We start from the raw sequence: 11,721 nt of genomic DNA, 5'->3' as shown, positions 1-11,721 counted from the left end.
AGGGTCTAGATAGACTGTTTCCTCCAGGTGCCGAGGAAACTGCTGTGCAACCACACTCTCAACAACCTTCGCCACAAAGCGCAGGTTGGAGACTGGGCGATAATTTGCCAATACGTCTGGATCCAGGGAGGGCTTCTTAAGGAGGGGCCTCACCACCGCCTCCTTTAGGACCGCGGGGAAGGCACCCTCCCGTAAAGAATATCTACTCAATGGCCCCGTGCGAGCTACATGAGCTTCGTGCCTTTATTAATAAGAATTTGAAACGTGGATTTATCCAACCAGCTGCACCATGAGTGGCAGACCTTTTTCCAGGAGGACGGGACTCTTTGCCTCTGTGTGGATTATAAGGGGTTAAACGCTGGGTGCGTGGAGAATGTTTATCCTCTGATGAAAGCTATGCTGGCGCACTTGGCTAAGGGAAGGATTTTTTTCTAAACTAGATCTGAGAAGCGTATTACAGGATCCGCATAAAGGAGGGCAATGAATGGAAAACTGCCATCAACTGCCCTTTGGGTTGTTTCCAGTTCCAAGTGCTCCCCTTTGAATTACAGGGGGCTCCTGCTGTTTTCATGCAGTTGATCAATGAAATGCTGCAGGAATATTTGTACAAAGGGCTTTTGGTGTACTTAGCTGACATTTTGATATACACCGAAACTATGGAGGAGCATGTGAAATTAGTGCGTGCAGTCCTAAAAAAACTCAGGGCAACTAAACTATATGCTAAACTAGGGTCCCCAACCTGTGGGCTGCAGCCCGGTAGTGGGCCATGGCCTGCTGGCCACCGGGGCCCAGGATAGGCTGGCCAGTGTGCGCGCACCTCACTTGTGGTAGTGTCGCAAAAACAGGGCGCAAAAACAATGCTACACCACGGGGTGCAAAAACAGGCTGCCGCTGCGCCACGGTGTGAAAATGGGACATCACCACGCTGCAAAGCGCAAAAACGGCTGTCGACATGCCGCAAAACACAAAAATGGGCGCCACTGCACCACAGGACACAAAAACAGCCCCATCGTGCCACGGAGCACAGAAATAAGGCGCTGCGCCACGCAAAAACAGGGCAGGACTATCACATGAGCACTAGCCCCACTCAATTTATGTGCACACGTGCTTGCGGCCCTGTGTGCTTGCGCAAGCACGCATGTAAAATGCTTTCCCCCCCTTTTCCTCCGGTCTGCCAACCGACAAAGGTTGGTGGCCTCTGTGCTAAATTGTTCAAGTGTGAGTTCCACCAAGACAAAACTGACTATTTGGGGTATCGCATTTCCCATGAATGGATAGAGACGGATCCTGAAAAGGTGTGAGCCATGTTAGAATGCCCCCATCCCCGGCACTAGCAATTACAGTTTCCTGGGCTTTGTCAACTTCTACCGGCAGTTTATTCCCTCCTTTGCTAAGATTGCATTGCCCATTACTAATCTTTTGAAGACTAAGGGTGAAACTAAGCTTAAACCCAGCCAACCCTTTGTATGATCAATGGAATGCCAAGTGGCATTTAAAAAGCTCAAGCGTTTGTTCGCTGCTGAGCTTGCTTCTAGGTGTTCACAAATGTGTTGCTTGATTATCTTGATTAGTTTTTCCAGAATCTTCCCAGGTATTATGAAACACAAGGAAGTGCAACTTCATCTAGAACCCCCTCCCTCAACATTAGTTGACAGAATCCTAAAAGAATCTGATTAATTTTACTAATCAATTTATTAGACAATTCAATACCAACAGCTATTACTATAATCCTAAACTAATATTCAAGGGTCATATTTTAAAATGGGCTTTGAAAGAGAGATTAATGCAACAGAATAATGCACTAATATAGTATAATCACAGTGTTAGTTGGCAATCTAAAAGTTTTATTTGGAAGTAATTGCAGTCCATCAATAATACACTAATGTGGAGGCTAGGATTGGATCTACCTACCTAATGAAATAAGAGGTGCTCCAAGCCAAAGACATCCTGTACCTTTCAATGACAAAGTGAAATCAAAGAGGCATTGAGATCTTTGTGACTACACAGCTTTTCCTTCAGGAAGAGGGAAACCCCACAGAGAAGCATATATATATTTGTTGCTGAACTCAAATTTCCAAGTGCAATTACTTTTGCAGAGAACCAGTTTGGTCTAGTGGTTAAGGTATCAGGCTTGAAAGCAGGACATTGTGAGTTTAAGACCTGCCTTAGCCTTGAAAGTCAACTGGGCTAGTCACTTTCTCTTAGCCCAACCCACCTCACAGGGTTATTGTAGGGAGGAAAGTGTGTTGTATACATTCACTACCTTGAGTTATTTGTAAAAATAATAAAGGTGGGATACAAATAAATAAACAAATAAATAGACCATTTTAATAAATAGTAATTCAATTAATTTTGTTGTATTGCCAATCTTTAATGAACAGTAATTTGTGGGCCAAAGAGTATGTATAATAGATGCATTTCATATCCTGCTTGTTAGGAAGAAGCTTCAAGTACACCATGTTTTCCCAAAGACCCAGCACGATAGTAAGCCCTAGCTTGATTTTTGGGGGTGGGCCTAATATAAGACCTACCTGTTTACCCTGACAATGCTAAGATGGTGGATGCACTTGCAGAAAATATAGGAGAGGCAGCGGAGTGGATGACCAGCCTACACGATGAGCAAACACCAGAACTGTTGGACATCAATCTGTTTATGTGATAACTAAGAGCCATTTGAGGATGAATCCCAGGCCCTGCAAGCTGAGAAGGACATCCATAGTCTAAAGCAGAAAGGACAACCAGCCAAAGACTATATCTGGGAATTTTGAAAAGTTGCTGGCATGCTCAGACAGTAGCTGGAATGATTGCTGATTCACCATTTCAAAGAGGGGCTAGACCGAGATTTGTTCTAAGTGTGCACTTACCAGGGAGTCCCTGATCAGCTCCGTGAGTGGTATCGCATGGTTGTGACCCTAAACATTGAATTGGGCTGCTACCGGAGACCTGCCACCACAGAATCAAAGCTGAAGTGGAGCCAAGAAAAGCACCTGTTTTCTATGAGCATCCATTGGACCACCAATCAAAAGTTTCCGGTGTGGGCAGTCAGGCCACTGGGCTGTTGATTGTCCAGTTCCTGTTCCCCAGGCCAAAAGTGCACCTGCCACCGCCACTAAGCCAAAGCGGAACACACGACCTGGACGAGAGAAGTCAAATTGGGCCCGTCAAAAGCAAGCCGTTTGGGTCACCTCCCCTCCTCATGGAGAAAAAGAATCTACATCCAGGCACCTCCCGATGCCAGCTCCTTATGACAGTGACGAGGAGGACAAAGACGACCTGATGGTAAGTTGACCCATCCCACCTTTCACTATCTCCACCAAAATCATAGTACCCAAGTGCCCAAGCAGATTTAAGTGTCCTAATTGACTCGGGTTGCACCTGCTGCTTAATCAATCTCTCTATAGTACTAAAGCTAGGGATCCGTGCCAAGCTAATGCCCCCGGCCATGAAGTTTCAACAGGCAGATGGGTCTCTCATAGGAGGAGTCCCTGCCACATACCTGACCGAACCAGTGCGTTTGGAAATGGGGAGGTCCTGGGAAATCATCCGTTTCGTGGTGGTTCCTAAGATGACTAAGGCTGTAATCCTGGGTCTGGCCTGGCTTGATAAGTAGCGCCCCATGATTTGATGGAGTCAGGACCCTAAGGTTAGCAATGGGACCCCTTCCACCCACATCAACCAGCGAAGTGCAGGGGCTTGCCACAGCTGAGACCCAAGGAACTCTTGAAACTCTAAAAGCCATCATAGAGCACGTGCCAGGAATCCAACTGATACCAAGCAAATATCGAGACTTGGCGGAGGTGTTCAGTGAAAAGGAATGTGATGTCCTCCCCCCACACCAGGCGACTGACTGTGCCATTGAAATCTTGCCTGGAGCCAAGCTTCTGAAGCCCAAAATGTACTCTATGACACCCAGAGAGATGAAAGAACTGAGAGTATATTGACAAGAACTTAGCCATGGGGTTCATCCAGCCAGCCAAATGGTGCATCGCTCCCCAGTACTTTTTAAGGAAAAGAAAGATGGATCAATGAGGTTGGGTTTAGATTTTAAAAGATTAAATGCTGTCAGTGTTGAAAATATGTACCCCCTTTGTTCTGGATTGTATAGCTCTATATAACCCTAATTAGAGAGCATGTATCAGTATGTTAGAATATCTGACATTTATTAAGTGCTGTTTCCTTCAGAGATGGATTATGGGAAATGCAGTTTAGCTAGTCAGTCATCTCATGTTAATGGGTCAGTGGGAGGAGTTTCTGAGTCCTCTCAGGACATACTGGCTACGTGCCCAGTTTGGAATGCCTTTGTTCATCTAGCCTCATGTCTCCTAGCCACACGGCTTGGAGGTCCTATGCCAACATGTGATGCTTATGCAGAAGAGGAGGGGAAAATTCATTATCAATTTACCTATGGAAATGAACAGATGAGTAATATACAGAAGAAACAACCAACACAATTGCAAGTATTTCCTCTGAATAAACATATTTATCTGTTTTGCAATCATTTCTATTGAGTTATCTGTCTGTTCCGGATGGGACTAAAAGAAATCTGTTCTGTCTGGGTCAGAACACCCTTCCTTTAATGAAAGAATGCTGGTTCACTTAACCAAGGGGAAAATTTTCACTAAATTGGACTTAACAGAAACTTATTACCGAGTGTGGATTAAGGAGGGGAATGAATGGAAAACAGCTTTCAACAGCCCTCTGGGGAGTTTCCAGTTCAAGGTTATGCCTTTCGGTCTCCAAGGGGCGCCCACTGTGTTCATGCAATTGATCAAGTACTGCATGATCATTTATTCAAGGGGGTCTTAGTTTACCTTGATGATATCCTTATTTATACCGAGGCCGTGGAAGAGTATGTCAAGTTAGGGCACGAAGTGCTTAAGAAGCTGCTGAGAGCTAAACTTTATGCTAAGCTCTCCAAGTGTGAATTCCATCAGCTGCGCCTCGACTACCTGGGGTATAAAATTTCAGGTGACGGGGTGGAAATGAACCCTACCAAAGTTAAGGTGGTGCTGGAATGGCAGCCCCCATGGACCCGCAAGCAGCTTGAAAGCTTTCTAGGATTCGCAAACTTTTACCAGCAATTCATTCCCTCGTTCACTAAGAATGCTCTGCCAATTGCTGAGTTACAGAAAACTGAGAAAGGAGGGGAAAAGCCCCAAACTTGTCAACCATTACAATGGTCTATGGCAGTGATGGCGAACCTTTTAGAGACCGAGTGCCCAAAAACTGGCCCTGCCCCGCTCTACCCCCTGCCCCGCCCCCACTCTGCCCCCCCATCCCACGCTCCGCCTGCCCACAGGACCACTCACCGCATCCAGGGCCTGCCGCAGATCGCCCAGGCCACCCAGCAGCGCTATGGCGGCCACACTCTCTGCCTGCGCCCTGCAGCATCAACTGCATGATGGGGCATGAGGGCAGAGTCTTGTCTATGCTGCCTGGCTGCCATGTCCTTGGCTGCACTGCTCCATGTGGGCCACGCTTGAGGGCGACTCTCCTTCAGGGGGGCTGCTGGAGAGGAGGGGGTCGTGGGGGAGGCGAGGCTGGGGCAATGGCACGTGTGCCCACAGAGAGGGCTCTGAGTGCCGTCTCTGGCACCTGTGCCATAGGTTTGCCACCACTGGTCTATGGCCATGGTGGCGAACCTATGGCACGCATGCCACAGGTGGCATGCAGAGCCCTCTCTGTGGGCACGCGCGCTGTCGCCCCAGTCCTAGGCCTTCAGCTGGGTTTTATAAAACCTTTTCACTTTAGGCCTCCGCCGCTGTGTGCAAAAAAAAAAAGGTTCAATCAATCAATTTCAACTTGCGGAAAAAAACCGATCTTGCAAAGTTGGAATTGATTGAACTTTTTAGTCCCACTCAGTCTGCCGTTACCACAGCAGCCACGCCCACCCAATTGGCCACACTCATCTGGCACCCAACAATACATAAGTGGGTTTTGGGTTGCAATTTGGGCACTTGGTCTCTAAAAGGTTTGCCATCACTGGTCTATGGAATGCCAAGCAGCACTTGAGCACTTAAGAAATTGTTTGCAGCCAAACCTGTTCTCAAACACCCTGACCCTGAGGAGCAATTCATCATTCAAGCTGATGCTAGTGATGTAGCTGTGAGAGCAGTACTCTTATAAAGAAACAAAAAGGGGACCTACAACCCTGTCCCTACCCTTCTAAGAAACTGATGGATACTGAGAGGCAATGGGATGTTTGAGAGAAGGAGGCTTTTGCAGTGAGGTGGGCGCTGCTAACTTGGTGCCACTTCCTTGAGGGGAGCAAAGTGCCTTTTGAAATATGGACTGATCATAAAAATCTAGAAGCGCTGAGAACCCCTTGAAAATTGTCCCCTAAACAAATCTGATGGGCACAATATTTTAAACATTTTTACTTTACTTTGAAGTAGTTCCCTGGGGGGGGGAGAATTTTTTGGCTGATGCCTTGTCAAGAATGCCCCATACAAAAGCTGCCGAGAGGAAATCATTAATTCTATCATTCCATTACCGCAATCAGTTTCTCAAGTGATCACCAGAGGCCAGACGCAAAAGCAGTCTACTGAGACAGAAAGCCGCATGACCCAAAAGCTCAGGGAAGAATTAAAGACTGATACCTGGTTCCAGGAGAATGAAACCCTGTTGACCTATTGAGGTGGTTTAGCCTGAAAGGGGTCCAAACTATACCTCCCACAATCCCTCAGAATTCAAGCCCTTCAATGCAGGTTGGCCACTTTGGATTTTTAAAGACATTGCACTTAGTCCAGCGGCAGTTTTGGTGGGCAGGGATGAAAAGAGACATTGAAAGCTATGTAGAGTTGTGCCACTTGTGCAGCCATGAAGAAATATCCTGGCAAGCCCCCAGGGTTATTGCAACCAGTAGCAGACCCATCCCCACCCTGGGAGGAAATAGCCATGGATTTTATTGTTGAATTATCAGAAAGTAAGGAAAATATGGTAATCTGGACTGTCATTGATCTCTTTTCAAAGCAAGCCCATTTCATTGCCTGCTCAGGGCTCCCCTCCGCTCAAAAATTAGCCAAGCTGTTCCTGAAACATATCTACCGCCTCCACGGAGCGCAAATGAGGATTATATCAGGTAAGGGGGTCCAATTTACTGCGAGGTTTTGGAGAGACTTTGTCAAGTTAACTGGGTCCACTCAAGGGCTCAAGCACGAATGGATCGGTTGAACGCAATGGTGGAACAATACCTGAGATGTTATGTTAACTATCAACAGACTAATTGGACTGACCTTCTGCCTTTTGCTGAAGTGGCATATAATAATACAGTGCATAGCAGCACTGGACTTACCCCATTCAAAATCGCTATTGGCCGAGAAATTGGTCCCATACCTGAATATCTACACGAACTCCCTGTCTCGCAAGCATTAGATCAGTGGGTGACATCGTGGCAGGGTGTTTGGGCTAATGTAAAGAAAGCCTTGGCCCAAGCCACAAAAACGTATAAAGAACAAGCTGATAAAAAACAATCCCCTCAGAGGTAGTTTTATGTGGGGGAAAAAGTTTACCTATCTACCAAATATTTAAGGCTCAAATTGCCTAGCAAGAAATTAGGACCCAAATTCCTTGGTCTCTTTCCCATAACTAAAATTATAAATCCTGTTACAGTTGAGTTGAAACTCCCTCGTTTATTAGGAAAGATTCACCCTGTTTTTCATTGCAGTTTGCTAAAGCCTATCAGAGAATGCTCATTACGACCAATCCCTAAGAAGTCCCACTTTAGTTGAAGGGGAAGCCCGTTACGGGATCAAACGCATTCTCCATTCTAGATTGTATAAAGGGAAGTTGCAGTATTTAGTGCAGTGGAAAGGTTATTCATTATCAGAAGCTACGTGGATAAAAAGTGCAGATGTTAAGGCAGACAACTAATACAGCGGTTCTATGATGAACATCCTCAAAAACCTCAGGGGGATTCTTAATTTCTGCTTTTGTTTTCCTTGCAGGATCTGCTTTCTCTTTAGGGCAGAGGTTTCCAACCTTTTGGGCATCAGGGACCAGTTATGTGGAGAGAGGTTTTTCCATGGACGGGAGGGGGTGTGGTTTTGTGTGCTGCCTGAATCCTGCAGATGGGGCTTTACTTGTTTGTGCGGACCGGTTGCTGGCATGCCACAAACCGGGGGTTGGGGACCCCTGCTTTAGGGGGTCCGACTGTCAACTCTACAACGAACCTGGCTGAAGCCATCTTGCTTGTTCTAGTTTGCCACAGGAATGGGAGGGGAGAAATGGAGGTTTTCCGACAGTCTAAACAATTCTTGTCCCGTGGGAACCAAGATAATTTCAAACGGTCAGATGAGGGGGTTGGGTGCACTATTAGAAACCCCGTCACCCTATTCTATTGGGAAACATAATTGATTGCATAGTATGGAGGTGGGAAGTTTAACTTTGTAATAGTGTAATTCTTTGGAGGGAATTTCAGACTTGGTTTCACTTTTGATTATGCCAATACTTTGTAACCAATAAACATGTTCTTTGAGAAGCCTCTAGCCTCGGAGTTCTAATTTATCTGGTCTCATCTATCAGAACCTTGACAGCAGCATATATAATATTCCTTTTTTCTTGTTTTCCACATAACACTGAGATGGGTTGGCTAACAAAGATGAGCTAATCCAAGGCACTCAACTGGCACCTATGCCTAACTAAGGAATACAACTCAGTCTCCAGGATTCTAGCCCAAACCTTCACTACAGTGTTAATATTCAAAACTTTTTCTCAAAAGATTAAGAAGAAAAAAAAGACATCCCTCTTCTCCATCAGAAAAAAAATCCCCATGAATTTTCAGTTCATCTCATATGTCTGATTTAGCTAGGTTCACTGTAACCCACACAATTAACTAAGGCCCTCAACCTCAAAAGGCTGCTCAGTTTTCCTTTATATTCATGGCAAAAACAATTTTAACTTTGCCTATTGTTTAATAGCTGATATTTTAAACTTCTCCTTGATATTTCAACACAGAATAAAAGAGATATTTTTAAAAAAATAAAGCTGGAATAAGGAAATAAACTCCCAGTAATATAACCTAAACATTAATATTTTTTTCTGAAAAATATCAATCCCGTAGGTCCTACAACACATGCTCACCCACAGAATCTTGCTTGAATGATTTCCCACTCCTGCCTAATTATTTTGCCAGATATAAAACAATACCCTGTAAAGGTAGTCCTCAACGTACAACCACAATTGAGTCCCAAATTCCTGTTGCTAAGTGAGACATTTGTTAAGTGAGTTTGTTCCATTTTACAATCTTTCTTGCTACAGTTGTTAAGTGAATCACTGCAGCTGTTAAGTTAGTAAGACACGTGTTTAGTGAATCTGACTTCCTCATTGATTCTGCTTGTCAGGTTACAAAAGCTGATCATATGACCACAGGACACTGCAACCATCATAAATATGAGTCAGTTGCCAAGCATCTGAATTTTGATCACATGACCATGGAGATGCTGCCCACATGACCGGTCATGTCACTTTTCCAGTGCCGTTATAACTTTGAACAGTCACTAAATGAAGTGTTGTAAGATGAGGACTACCTGTATTCTGAAGTCTAATTTGAATGACTGATATGCAGATAAATTCTAATGAGTCACACTAGTAAAACATCTGATCTCAATGTATTTCATATCCTGAGCAATACTTACTGGACAAAGTCCACAAGGTATCCGTATCAACCCAGTGGGTTGTATGACTGGACTGATGGCTCTGTAGAGTTTCATGTGCCCGTCTACACTCCCTGCTGATGCTTCCTTTGCAGCAATAATGGTCATTTCTACTTTTCCATCATATATTAAGGTGTTTAAAATGGTTTCTATGTCCTCCATTGACAATTCTACCTAAAGAATTTAAAAAGCTCAAATAAGAATTCTCTAGGAAAAGGAGTACACTGATGCTTGAAAAGCAGGCTATTGTAAATGCTTACTATAACACAATTACTGCTTAATTGAACAGAACTGGGTTTTTTTTTTAATCCAACTGGAACTTCAGCATGATTTCAGCATGGAAGGATTAAATTATTAGTTTAGTTATCAAGAAATGTTGTAAAGACAATTGCTTTCCAATTACATAGACTATTCAAGATCCCTCTTTGAGAGAGATGGGCAGTCTAGAAATACAAAATGTAAATAAATAAAAACAATAAAGAGTAAAATTGCCAGAGGTAGGCTGAATATCCATTTTAAAAAGTAAACATAGTTCAATCAAAACACAGCTTAAGTCTACTCTAGCAAAAAAAGGAATAGAAAGTGCTTTAAAACAAGTGGATCATAAAACTCATCTATTGTATCAAAGCTATATCTCTAATTCAGAATTACTTTTGCATGATATGATGCAGAGAGCATCCAACACTATTAAAATATATGCCCATGAAAAAGCATGCCCTTTTTGTTCTAATAGGTAGAATCTTAATTTTCTTCAAAACTGAAATCTGATTTATAATCAATTATTATTAAAAGTAATTGCTAAATCCAATAACCAAGCATTTCTTTGATGTACATTCTGAAGCATTTTTATTTAAAAATCTTGCTTGACTTCTATTGCTTACAAGAAAAATATATTTCCTTTTTCATTCTCTATTTCTTTCTCTATTTCTGTGGATAAAATCTAAAAAACAGGATCTAATTTTTTTAAAATAATACTCAAAAATGAATTTATAATCCAACTGATTATATTTAAAAATGGCTCATGAAAGCCACTGGCAAAAATTAATCATCATCAGATACCCTTTAGAACCATGAATGTTAGGATCAATACCAGCAGCTTAAAATTAAGGTGACCAATGCATTAATGCAATTCAACTAAAGGTTGATCTATAAATACAACAAAAAAGAAAATGCCTATTATTTTGTGAGACACAACATTGTTCTTTGAGCACAAAATGAAAAACTAATATACCAATGATCTTACCTTACTGATACCTAACTCACTGATATATTTCCACACTTCATGAGAAGATGCAAATGAGCTATTTCTTTGTATCATAGGATTCTGTTTGGTTTCTCGAGCTGCTTCAGCCTACAATATCAATGGAAAAAAGATGTAGTAGAGAAGCTGCTTATATCAGTGGATAAGAGTGTTTTAGCTGGTATTCATTCAAAGACGCTTGCAAATAAGCTATTCAGGCAGTATTTTAAAGAAACATTTCCTGGCATCAAAATAATTAACCTTCAACAAACATAACTTCTCTGTGGCTTCCTTTTACTGCCCTTCCACATCATTCTTTGACTATTCAACATTAAGAAAAGTTCCTTTTTTAAAACAAATACTGTAAACTTTAAAGAACTGAATTTTAAAAAAATTATTTTTCATTCATAGTCTTGAGTCATAATGATGCCTAACAATAACTTAATTACCACAATATCTAGCGGTAGATAAAATTGGCCATTTTTTTCTTCAGAAAAGTTCTTGCAACTTTCTTCAGAGAATAGAAGAAAGCACGAAGGGATTGGTTATCTCAATTTTATTCAATAATGAATAAATTGAATTAGCTAATAAAGTTGAAAAGACACAAATATTGGAATAAAACTACATGAAAGGGGCGTTGTCTTACCTGAACGCCTTTTCTCAGCACGGAGATGGAGACTCCACCATTGGGTAGTAGACTGTATTCCTGCCCAATCAGATCAAGTCAGCCAAAGTTGCCACGCCCGTCCTGGACCGTTGATCTCCAGTCTTTGATGCGAGCGTAGCCATTGACTGACAGCAAGACGTTGTGGCTCACCAAACTAACTG

At 42.9% G+C, this 11,721-nt stretch overlaps 1 protein-coding gene across 2 annotated transcripts in view; it reads right to left on the bottom strand.

Annotated features, from left to right (window-relative positions):
- The window catches only part of POLR3F (RNA polymerase III subunit F), a 56,542-nt gene that overhangs the window by 10,305 nt on the left and 34,516 nt on the right, over nt 1-11,721 (bottom strand). The window contains exons 7-8 of one of the 2 annotated variants that reach the window (XM_015817416.1): nt 10,897-11,004; nt 9,636-9,827 (exon numbers count right to left, since the gene is read on the bottom strand). In XM_015817416.1, the coding sequence (XP_015672902.1) occupies nt 9,636-9,827; nt 10,897-11,004 (300 nt within the window). The remainder of the gene's footprint in view (nt 1-9,635; nt 9,828-10,896; nt 11,005-11,721) is intronic. The other variant, XM_015817418.2, reaches the window with a different exon arrangement.

Source organism: Protobothrops mucrosquamatus, unplaced genomic scaffold (assembly GCF_001527695.2).
Source record: "Protobothrops mucrosquamatus isolate PMUCROS unplaced genomic scaffold, P.Mucros_1.0 scaffold586, whole genome shotgun sequence".
Taxonomy (NCBI): Eukaryota; Metazoa; Chordata; class Lepidosauria; order Squamata; family Viperidae; genus Protobothrops; species Protobothrops mucrosquamatus.
Note: the sequence above shows the minus strand (reverse complement) of the source record. Positions and strands in the feature narration are given on the sequence as shown.